General features: G+C 40.8%; 1 protein-coding gene across 1 annotated transcript; it reads right to left on the reverse strand.

Moving 5' to 3' along the window:
- Positions 1-27: 27 nt before the first annotated feature.
- On the reverse strand, positions 28-12,237 carry sall3b (spalt-like transcription factor 3b). The gene is made up of 5 exons (XM_029657948.2): positions 11,353-12,237; positions 11,145-11,279; positions 1,224-4,253; positions 672-1,015; positions 28-495 (listed from the first exon to the last, which is right to left on the reverse strand). The coding sequence occupies exons 2-5, from the start codon at positions 11,224-11,226 to the stop codon at positions 124-126; spliced, it is 3,828 nt and encodes a 1,275-aa protein (XP_029513808.2). The 5' UTR covers positions 11,227-11,279; positions 11,353-12,237; the 3' UTR covers positions 28-123.
- Positions 12,238-12,554: the final 317 nt, after the last annotated feature.

Below are 12,554 nucleotides of genomic sequence, written 5' to 3' on the forward strand. Positions count from 1 at the left end.
AGTCAACTTGTTTTTACAAATAAATCAATCATTTATTCTCTACATTGTTTGTATAATCTATATATTTTATTAATCTGCCATTCAATTTATTTAAATTGATCTCAATCTCTTTACTGTCACCAATTAACATAGAAAAGTGTCGGGTCGGTTAATTCCAAGGTCCATGGCTGTCTTTCCAAGACTGGTCATTGGTGGGCTACCCCCAGTGCTGACTCTGTCCATGCCTGCCGTCATGGGATAAAGCTGTAGAATCCCCCCATTCTGGATCACTGAGATCTCATTCTTCTTCATGGCTAGGCCGTTGGTTATAGCTGATGCGTAGCGGTTCCAGAACCCTGGATCCACGTTCATGGCCCGTTCCGTCAGGTCCTTCTGAAACATCTCTCCGAACTTCATGGCAGCTTCCCCACCCAGCAAGGCCAAGGGGTTCTCCACCGACAGACGCCTGCCTCTTCTGGCTGGTGCGTTGTTCCACATATGAGTGCCCATGTGTACCTAAAGAGAAATGGGGGAGAGGGGATGGAGGACATAAAACCCAAATACATGAACATTAGTCATAGCTATTAGCTAAGCTAAAAATATGCTGAAATAGTTTGAACCGCAGGTACTGAGTCTTAAGAGTGTTTGGGGAGAAAATACAGTCATTATAATCCCATTAAAATGTGTAGTACCTTCAGGTTTCCTTTAGTTGTGAATGCCCTGCCACAGATGGAGCAACCGAAAGGTTTCTCCCCTGTGTGGGTCCGCTCATGGATCTGTAGAGCGCTGGCTGAGGAGAAGTTCTTTCCACACGCATGGCAGTTGTGTTGCTTCGGGGTCCGTCGAAGTTGAGGTGGCCCAAGCAGAGAGGTGATTCCTGGGCTCACCAGAGATGGAGGAGCAGCAGGGACCTGGAGGCTGAATGGATGATGCAGCCCCTCATTGAAGTTCATTGGTCGATGGTGCCCATTCATTTCAGATTTGATCATCCTTGGCGCAATGCTGGTAATCAGGCTAGGAATGCTTTGGCTGGAACCTAAAACAATTAGATAAAGGGATGTTTAGAGTTTTAATCAGTTGTGGGGATAACTTAATAAGATCGACATTTGCTAGATAGTGAAGGGGGAAAACAACATTTTCAACAGTTGTAGTGATAAAGAGCATTTAAAAAGGGAACACCTTTTTACATTGTTATTACACCTACTCTACACAACAGGTATTATCAGTTGATATTGTTATCTTACCACGTTCTTTACTCAGGAACAGCGTACTGTAAGGACTCTCCTGTTTCACACACTGCCTGTTAGGTTGCAAACCTCTCAGATCCAAAGTCACTCCATTTTCCAGTACCGGAGTTGAGGTGGGCGAATCAAATTGCTCACTCTTCACTGAGGCTGTGATCTCTTGGGACTCTCCACTGTGCTTCCCAGATGGGGAATTGCAGAGGTGGACCTCAGAATTGCTTTGCGCAGGTGACACTGGTACATGCATACAGGTGGACGATTCAGACACAGTTGGGCTGCCGGCTGCATTGTGATTATGTCCTTCTCCCACTATAGAGGAGTGGATAGCAGCACGGCGCTCACTGTCCATAAAACCATTCATCATTGACTTTAGCCCAAAGGAGTGGTTTAGGTTCATGGTGGAGTCTATCATTTTCATTTGGTTCTCCAGTGCAGCTATGCTGAAGACAACAGCATCAGAGTTGGGAGGAGAACTAGAGACAGAGCTCAGGTGATTAAGGGTATCAACACCCCCCTCCATATTTTCTACCTCTTCTTCTTCTTCATCATCATCCTCTTCCTCCCCCATGGAGTTGTCATACATGAGGTCATTGTCATAGTTATTCAGGCTGTCAAAGTTCTTCTCGTGGAAGGAGAGATCATTGTCGAGGTCCTGTAGGCAGTCCATTAAGGGTGAGTTTGAGATCTGACCCCCCATATGCATGCGGATGTGCTGCTGTAGAACTACAGCGTTGGTGAACTTCTTCTGGCAGATGGGGCATGAATGTTGAACCCGGAGAGGAGGGTTTGCTCTGTGGACACCAATGTGTGTATTCAGGTTTCCTTTGGTGGTGAAAGCCCTGCCACACACCTTACATTTAAAGGGCCTCTCCCCAGTGTGGATACGGTAGTGCATCTTCAGCGCGCTTTGGCAGCTGAGCACACGGTGACAGAGGATACACTGGTTGGGGTCTGTTATCTTCTTGTCTATGTTCTCCACCAGCTGCTGGAGCTTTGAGGTCTCTGATGTTTGCATAGAGTCCAGGAGGCCACCGAATGGAAACTTTGCTTTGAACGGATCAGAGGCCAGGGAAAGTGGTGAAAAGTTGGAAGTCCGAGCACTGGGCTCAGGTGTGGATGTGGTAATAGTCATGGCTTTACTTGTTGCCACAGTAAGTGGACTCACCCTGGGTCTAGTCATCCAGTTCTGGGACAGATGAATTTCCTCTGCTTTCAAGACATGGGAGGATTCCCCCTCCTGATTAGACTGTGGAGACTCTAAAGCTGTGGGAACACTAGTTTCGTTGCCTGTAGTGTTCAGCGACAAAGACACACATTCACTTAAGGCTGGGGAAGGCCTAAAAGGAGATTTGATGGGTGGTGTGACACTTAGAGATCCACTTGAGCTTCCCATAGTAGTGAGAGTGAAGGGAAGCTGAATGCCCATAGAGGTGGGTACCGTCGCTGAAACAGGCTTGCTATCCAGCCAAGTGGCTCCTGTTTTTTCAGGAGGGAATGACATGCCATAGGGAATGCCAGAGCTCGTTGGCACATTGTCTAAATATTCCGGCACTGGATAAGGGTTCATCTGAACACGGGGATACTTTTCTTTGTGTCTCTGGAAGTGGACTTTCAGGTTCCCTTTAGTGGAGAAGCGATTGCCGCAGAGGTTGCACTTGAAGGGCCTCTCCCCAGTGTGAGAGCGCAGGTGGATCTGCAGCGCGCTGTCGCTGCCAAACACTTTGGCGCAGAACCTGCACTTATGCTTGAAAAAGGGCTCCTCGGGGCTGGGCTTGGTGTCGAACATGGACACACTGGGCAGCTTGCCATTCCGGTGGTGCTTCATCAGGGCGGAGAGGGGGTCGAGGGCATTAGTCGTGGCTGCGATGCTGGCCAGGGGGTTGGGGAATATGACACTGCTGGGGGTGCTCTGAGGTAGAAACGGCAGGCTGGATGGTGAGCTGAGGAGACTGTTGCTCTGGTCCTGCATGGAGAGTGGGCTGGACGAGGTCAGGGTCTGAGTACAGCTACTGCTTGTGTGTGAGTATGAACCCATGCAGGGAGGATGTAATGAGGAAATATTGTTGCAGCTAGTAGGGGGAGGGGCAGAGTTTTCAGAGGGAGCTGAGGTACATCTAGCGTCTCTCATGTGGGCCTGTCCATATGAAGTTTGTTTGGAGAGTGTGTGGGACCTTTCAAGCACAGATGCCGAAGACACAGACGCTTGCCCATTAACAGCAGAGGGTATGGTCCCAGACAGTGGTAGGACAGGGGGAGCGATGAGGCCTTGGGAGGGGAAAGGGTTTGGTGCCAGTGATAGGGCCCTGGAGACTGGGTTTAGTGCTGTTTGTGTGGGCTGTCTGTTCATGAAGGCCACCTGGCTACGGATCTGCTCAATAAGCTGCAACTGGTGGACCTGTTGCTGCTGCAAAGCCAGCAGGTGCTCTAGGATCACTGGGATGGCCGCTGTGGCCGCCTTCCCTCCTGCCCCACTACTGTGGAGGCTCTGGGAGAACTGGGCAACAGCCACCCGGGTACCGTGGAGGATCTCCAGCGTTACGTTCGTACTGGGCATGCTGCTAGTCACAAAGGACGACTGAGCTGAAGGGATAGCCAACTCAGTTATATCTGGGGGATTCTGGGGGCTAGATGACTTATATTTGTCGTGGTGCTGCTGCTCCACCTCCATGGATTCATCCTCCTTCTCACCCATGTTCATCTCCTCTAACATATCTGTGCTGTCATTATCATTATAATTCATAGGCTCCACCAGTCCAAGGCCCCCGTCCGCTGACTCCATGTCTGCTGAGTCCCTGTGGGCCAGGCTAAGAATGGCCAGGCTGAGGGTTGGAGAGGATCCAGCTGGGGACCCCTCAGGTTCAGGGATCTTCTCATCTTCCTTCACAATGCGGACCTGAGGAAGGTCCTCTGTGCAGCTTCTCTGGTGCTCATACAGTTCGGCCCAGGTGAAGTACTCAGCAATGTTTCTACACACATGGGTTTCCTCAATGCCACTGCGGCGCTCCTCCTCATCCATTCCCTCCAATAGAGCTGCATGGAAAACAGGGGGAGAAGAAAATAATTGTTAGTTAATATAACTAGGATGACAGACTATAACCCTACAACTACAGCAAGAGTAAACATTTTCAACGATAAACTAAATCTATAGTTTTCATTCTAAATGTGTAGCTTAATTGCATCATATTAGACCCAGTTTCTACTCAATTCAATCTCCTTGTATGCAGCTGCTAATTTGATTTGGTTAATCAATCAAATTATGTGACCTACCAATTGTGCATACTGAAACTTAATGAAATGTATTGATTATTGATTCCCAATGCATTCATACAGTTAAAGTGCCATGTCCGTTGAGTACAAATTGGGTCTTTGAATGGCTCATTCCCTATTGCAATCAACCACTCTAATTTCCGCAGCAGGAATTTCAAATGCTATTCCACAACGCTTGGCTCTGTCAAACAAACAAATCACAGTCTATTAGAGCATGCCTGGGAAAAATGCACCATTATCTTTGTGAAATTGTTTACAAAATGACCTTCTGTAAACAAGCTGAAAACAAGTTCATAAAACAGCAATATTTCCAAATAATATTTCATAGTTCATTCGAATTACTACATTCTGTGAATTCATGTGAGATTATATTTATAGTGTAGTAATTTAAAGAACAAAACAGGTCAATCCCAATAATTGATCTTCATTTAATAAGTTCTATAGGAACCTTTTAAATTATTCATCTATAATGCTGCTTCTATTTGAAAGTAATAATTATTTGAACATGTTATCAATGTAGATCATTAAAAGATGTATTTATTGGTCTGATGTTGATATTAAATAACTTCACTAATACCTAGCTACACAATCCAGCTATAAGCACATGGCAAACCATTTTTTTAAATTCCTGGCTGCAAATACCTCCCTTGCACACACAAAACATTATATTTTAACATGATATTTATCTAGATCTTGGACATGCAATAGCTACAGCTATGTTGATGTAAATTATATAAGGAATAAACAGACGTTCCTACAATCTCATGGCCTCTTGTTCAGTATCCTCAGTGATATTCTAGCAGCTGCAGTAACTGTAAAAAGTCTAGAGAGCTTAATTCTTTTAGACATTAAGCTTCTCCTAAATGCCCTCAAATCAATGCAGTTGACAGGGAAATCGCCACGGCATCTGTTAAAGCTGTGTGTTGTTAGGAGGCTGGCTGATGAGCATGCCAGCTGGGTAATGCTGGGAAGTTCCAGCGAAACAATACGTTACGTGCATCCAAAATGGCATCCTATTTCCTATATAGTGCACTTTTGACCAGTGCCCATAGGGTTCCATTTTCAACCTTTCTTTTATTGCACATACACCCAAGTTGCTTTTCAATGTGCATTGAAACAACTTTTCAATGGGCATTGTGTGATGAATAAATTCAGTCTATAAATCTATAAAATCAGAAAAAAGGGATAACTGTGCATGTTTACCCTTCTATAGAATAAGATAGAATGGAGATATGGCTTAAACTTATCATCGAAACATGAGTGCTGTCATCTATCCAAGGTTTAGTCTTTTCAGTACAACAAATAAATAAAATTGACATGTTTTTATGATCACTGTTTGTTAAAAAACTAAACATTGTAGCAAAAACATTTTTGGGGGGTGCTTAAAAACATTTACATTTAACTTGTTTCTTATTCTTTTTGAGTGCCTTCGTGGCACTGGTTGAAAAACAGGGCCATTGTGACATACACAAAGCAGCTTCGATAATGTGCGTGTGTGTGTGTGTGTGTGTGTGTGTGTGTGTGTGTGTGTGTGTGCGCGCGCATGTCCAACAATGTCTGGCATACTGTGTGGTAAATAAATTGTAGTTCTGAGGGATTAGTGATGAGTGCTTTTTGAAGTCAGTTCGGTTTCAGTTTGATAATTTAAAAAAAACGGTTATCAATTTCAGTTCCTATTGTTTTGTTTTTTAACATTAAATGCACTATGCATCATGAGAGTGCAATGCTGTAACAACACATAATAAAATAATTAATAAAAGTCCCATGATGGTAGTTACTTGCTTATCTCTTATTAACCATAATTTGTTCACATTACTTGACTTTCATAAAATATTTCAGTTGTGTTTAATACATTTGTTTTATTTGAAGACTCTATTATTTCATTCCGAGTCATCATCTCATCTCTATAGATCTGCTGCCTGTGCTGTCTGACAAATCACTATTTAGTAGTTCTTCAAAGTAAATAAGACACACTTTTATGACTGCTGAATACCAACTAACAATCATATCATGTATTTTCAGATACCTTAGATATTTTCAGGTAGAGATACCAGCGAAACAACTGCTCTCTAATCCCTCTTGATCGCACATTCTTCTCTCACTGTCAGTGTCTGGACCACACTAACCTAACGTGCCAGGCGTAAAAGAAACACACAGACTGGACAAGTAGGTGTGCAATGGATTATGGGCATTGTAGTTAATTAACCTTGTTTCCAACTCGAAACTATGTAGAATATTAGCCTGTTGGAAACTACAACTCCCTACTACATGACACAGTTCAGGATTGATCTGATTTATCTTTAGAGAAACTGCCAAAAAATAAATGAAGGGAATAAAAATAATTGAACCGATGTTGGTCAATTAGTTGTTTAAAACCTAGAAAATAGCAGACATTTCTACACTAATTTATTGTCACACCAAGTTCAATAATAATTGATCGTGGACTACAGGAAAAGGAGGGCCGAGCACACTCCCATTCTCATCGACGGGGCTGTAGTGGAGCAGGTTGAGAGCTTCAAGTTCCTTGGTGTCCACATCACCAACAAACTATCATAGTCCTTGCTTCCTGCCATCCAGGATCTCTATACCAGGTAGAGTTAGAGGAAGGCCCTAAAAATTGCCAGACTCCAGCCACCCTAGTCATAGACTGTTCTCTCTGCTACCGCACGGCAAGCTGTACCGGAGCGACAAGTCTAGGTCCAAAAGGCTTCTTAACAGCTTCTACCCCCAAGTCATATGACTGCTGAACAGCTAATCAAATGGCTACCCGGACTATTTGCATTGACCCCACTCTTTAAAAAAATATATTATCTATTATCTATGAATAATCACTTTACATATTACCACGACTTACCTGTACCCCTGCACATTGACTCGTTACCGGTACACCATGTATATAGCCTCGTTATTGTTATTTTATTGTTGCTCTTTTATTTCTTAAATTTAGTTAATCTGTACATATTTTAACTGCATTGTTGGTTAAGGGCTTGTAAGTAAGCATTTCACGGTAAGGTCTACACCACTTGGATTCGGCGCATACAAATACAATATTATTACAATATTATTTGTTTTGATTTAATAACCTAAACAGCATACAAAACATTTCAGTAGAGAATCAGTGTCATTGGCTCATCTAAGTGGGTGGCCTCAAGATCACCAATGGTAAGTTACTTAGCAAACAGAAGTAAGACAACGATGCCATGATTAGCTAGAGTTGGATTTTCTAAAAAATATTACAAATATTTTTCTAATTGATCATTCAAATAATATCATTCTTCATAGTTAATATAGGGAAAGTTGTTGCTGTATCAGAAAGCTACCTCAACAACAAAAACAGAAAAACTTTTGACAATCTAGGTGGATATATTATGACTCTGACGGGAAATAAATGACACACTGCACTATCCAAACACAGGAACAAAGGATGGCCAAAATATATTTGTATTGTTTGTTTACAGTGGAGTGCAAAATCATTCACAGCAATTGATATTTTGATCTGAAAACAAACAGATCCGAGTGAGGAATCAGTTTACACAGCAATATATGCTTCAGAGGTCAATGGCACAGATGTACTAATTGCATTATGATTCTGACATGCAGCACTTGCCCCTTGTAGGGCGAGGTGGACAAAGGTTAAATCAGCAGGCTCAATCAAAGCTCATCTCAGAACACACCCCCTGCCTGGTGGGGGAAGGGACAAAGAAGAGCCTTGTTGGCACTCAATGCAATCCCACCTTTTCATCCTACTAATCTGCCACATTTGTCAACAATACAGGCCAAGCACGAAGACCCTAGAAAAAAACGGCCTGATGGGTTGCCTAACATTGAATAACGGATAAATCCTACACAATCTTTGACTGAGGTGGGGGGGGGGAAATATTTTAAAAGAATTACTAAAATAAATACTGTGCAGATAATGTAATAAACCTGATAGTAATGAATCATTTTGAGTTTAAGGACCTCTGAGCAAGATTCTGATGATTCTGATTGAATCATTGTGCCAAACCCTATTACAACCCGTTTAATACCATAACACTTCTAAAAGATATCAAAACTAGATTATTTAATTATCACAAATTAATGTTACCATGAAATATATAATATATTATCATAAGGATAAATGTGCTATTACTGTAAAATATATTTATTTAAGTTGATATATCCATCAGCCATATGAGAACAATATTGGCCTACACTTATGTGCTGTCCAGAAAACATTTAGCCTTTGATTTGGAGGGAGGGAATAGCAATTGGTACAAATGACGAATATCTTAAACAAAAAAAAAATGTCATCTAAAATTTGTATCTATGGAAAATGGAAAAAAAATACTTTAAGACTATTTAGGAAATGTGTAGAAAGCATAAAATATATTGTCTCAAATAGAACTAAATTAAAATAGTCATGTTTGAGTGTGGCTCAGATAAATATTTAAACAATGCAATTTCTTGTCTTGAATGGATTGAATAGATTAACGGGATAAATACTATATTTTTGTTGATATTTATATTTTATACATATAGGCTACTGTATCTGTAAAATATACATTTTCTGACCATTAGCCTCCCACTGGGCACACCACGGCATTTCAACATGGATCATTTGGTCATATTTGTTTTGAGACATTGATCAATGAGATTACAACCTATATTCCTCCACTCAAAAAGACAGCCAAAAGATAGTTGAATTTCCATTGTGTTATCACTACGCTTTCAACCATCTAATAGCACAACCACATTCCATTGTTAAAACAATATCAGATTTTTGGTTTAGTTGCCACCCAAATGTCTATCACTACGCTTTCAACTATTTCAAATCACAGTCCTATTGTTTCACTTCTTGGATGAGATGGAGATGGGATTCCAACATTTACATTATTCATTTGTAGACAAACTGGAACGAAGTCAGTGGCACAGAACTATCTAATTAGAACATACATGGCCTTCAAATGTTGATATTTGGTTGCGTTGACAACCAAACACAATTGAACATCACTAAATATCATTACATTTGAAATCAACCCGAGCTTGAAACCCTAAGCCTCTGTATTGTTGACTGTTTTTGGTTGAATCCTGGGTGAATTGAAACAATAGCTGTTGACAATTTTGCAAATGCTATATAGGCCTAAATAGCATAATTGATGATGTGAGTGATAAAGTATGGTCACATTTTGTTTGCTCTATTAAACTAACCCTTTGGTATGACATTGATAGCAACAGAAAATCTATTTCATTTTTAAGTGGAGATCTCTCAACAATCATTCTCTCCATAGCACATTGGTCATAGTCAGTGACAAATATCATAGCTCAGCAGGGCTGTAGATAGATCAATTCTCCAGTAGGAGGTGCTGCCCAGCCTATTGTTTTTTTTCTGATAGTGGAAATAATGTTGAAGATCTGACATTGTTTTAAAGGTACAAATTCAACATATTTTATACTAGGTTTGTCTATGTTAATATATGGTTACAATGATGACATCCTGTGGTTTAAATTTCACCCTCAAAACAACAGTTTACTTCTATGCTTTTTTTCAAATACAATGTAGATTTTACGTCACTATATGTTGACAAAATACCTTGAAACAACGTTGATTTAACCAGTTTTTGCACACTTTCAATTACAGTAGAATATGAAAAATTATATGACATATACGTTTTCTTTTCCATACCTGAGAATCAATATAGTCTAATAAAAAAACTAAAATAACCTATAAAGCCTACCTCTTTCAAAAAACGAAGTAGGCTAATGGACCTGCCCTAATTATCTTGGACACTTCCATAATCCAAAACCGAACTCTCATTCTAGACGTATAACTCCTTGTGTAAATCATATGTCAATTGTACCATAGTTGCCTACCATATGTGTGACAATTAAACATTTTTATGACATAGTTTTTCGTTAACATTATACAGTTACACTAAAGTATAATATACACAGACAGGGAGCTGACGTGGATCCTCTTTGAAACTACTTCCTTTTTATAAATGGGTCAAAATAATGTCATATGACTTCATGATAAATGTAATAACAACAACAATACATTTTTTATGTACATGTAGGGCCAAACTGTTTCAATATTCCTTCACATCGAAATGATATAGCCTATAGATAGGCTACACATCTCTCAGGACACATTTCTACCATTACCTGTGGGCAAAATTGCACGCATAGCTCATGAAAGTGTGCTTTGATATCGATCAGACAATAATCTATCCGGAGTTATTTTATCATATCCGAGGGCTTTTTAATGTATTTATGCTAATGTGTATTATTTATCCAGGCTATAAACGACCATTTATTTATAACACTTTCTTATATTGAATAAGACATATCCCACTGAGGTGCAGGATAAAGACCGTTGAACATCTGCTCTCATTCACAGTAGTCCTGAATTTTTGTGACAACTTGGGAAGTAAAGGAAATAATAAAATCGTTTTTTTTAAGCCCCTGACTCTAATATAAAAATATATATATAAGGCAAAGGGTTATAATAATATATGAATGGTTAGGAAGGATTATAATAAGATATTAATTAATAACTATTCAAGCTAAATAGGCCTGCTGTAGCCTAGTATAGTCTGGCAATCAAATATGCATATGGTAACTTTTTTTAATGCTTTTTTTTGTTGGATAAAAGTGTGTGTGAATCTCACGTACCATGTTCTGTGGCGACGTCAGTTTGCAACGCTTCTTCGTCCAATTTGAGATGTTGTGGCTTCGCTTGCTTGCGGCGGGACATGTTGTCAGTTCTCTGCTAGTTGCTCTTGTTGCATTTGGCGGATACATCAGCATCTAACAAATAAAACCCGTCAGAGAGAGTCGGGTCTGTGAAATAAGGGATAACCTATTAGCTGGTGTTACTTACCCATGTGCAGATTGCGCATGTCGGTGTAATTATGATGGAGGATAATGCTTGATGACTCTTGGTGGCTTTCGATGGGGGATTGGCTTTCGATGGGGGATTGGCTAAGGTCCAGCTGACCCACACTAGATATGGAAATGAGGGATGGATTTGATAATTACACTACACGTTGCTTCCTATCCACCTGTCTTTCCGCACGGTCCACCATACAACAGTGATGGACATTACTAAGTCGAGAACATTTCTCTCCCTTCTGGTTGGTTTTGTTCTGTTTTTACCCGCCACATTTTTGTAAATGTATTTGTGCCATTCGCTTTTATTGTAGCCTACCTTTTCCCCAACGCGTCTTTAAGTTTAAGTCCCATTGTTATCACAAGTCCTTTCTTCTAATTTACTCCACTTCCATTTCTGTTTTTCCCACGCATTGAGTATTGTACTTTATTTTGGAGGTCTACACATGGATAAGAAAGTCCTGGCTGGAAAAGTGTTGCCCATTGCCTTTATCCTCCTCGTCTTCTATTTCTCATGAAGCTGAGCGGAGGAGGGGGAAAGTAAAACAAAAAAAATGAAGATAGCAAGAGTCCGGTCCAGGTGCCCAAAAAGATGTCACGGGGCCGTGATCGAATCCCTATCTCTGTTTTCGTGCATAACAATCTAGTTATTGCTTATTCCCAGACCGACGGCGAATCTCATTGCGATGGTCGTTCCGTGGAGCGGGTTCTTGGTCTTCCTTGCCCGCAGCTGCTATTCTTTCGAAGCCTCCGCCTCTAGTCCATTATGAGAAGCCCTGCAGCCGAATGTGATAGGCGACCGCTAGGATGCCACAGAAGGTGTTGGACGCGTTACTTCAGTTTCAGCGAACTCCCACAGCTGTTTCAGTTGGCTTTATGGAGCCATTTTACTGGGTTGATAAGTTGTTTTCCCAAACAATCAAACTGAGTGTAACTAACATTAGCCTATAGATAATTAAATTACAAATGTCACTTTTGAGGTTTCACGTCTTACTAACAATACACTGTTGTAAGAGTTGTGTGGATATAATTCACTAATCATTCCCTGTCTGAGATAATATTATGTTTTAAATTAAATGTATCAAAGTGGGTGTTTTAGTTATGGCCCTCTCATCAGCTATTGTTTAAAAGTCTGTAATTATGGTGTTAAAATATGTGGCCTGCCTGGAGAGGGCAGAATCAGCTGTTAATAAC

This window comes from Oncorhynchus nerka, linkage group LG4 (assembly GCF_034236695.1).
Source record: "Oncorhynchus nerka isolate Pitt River linkage group LG4, Oner_Uvic_2.0, whole genome shotgun sequence".
NCBI lineage: Eukaryota > Metazoa > Chordata > Actinopteri > Salmoniformes > Salmonidae > Oncorhynchus > Oncorhynchus nerka.

Coding starts and splice junctions, on each gene's coding strand:
- sall3b (XM_029657948.2), bottom strand. CDS start 11,226: ATGTCCCGCCGCAAGCAAGCGAAGCCACAACATCTCAAATTGGACGAA. Junction 4,254..11,144: donor TGACGTCGCCACAGAACATG/GTACGTGAGATT, acceptor TTTTCCATGCAG/CTCTATTGGAGGGAATGGAT. Junction 1,016..1,223: donor GTTCCTGAGTAAAGAACGTG/GTAAGATAACAA, acceptor TAATTGTTTTAG/GTTCCAGCCAAAGCATTCCT.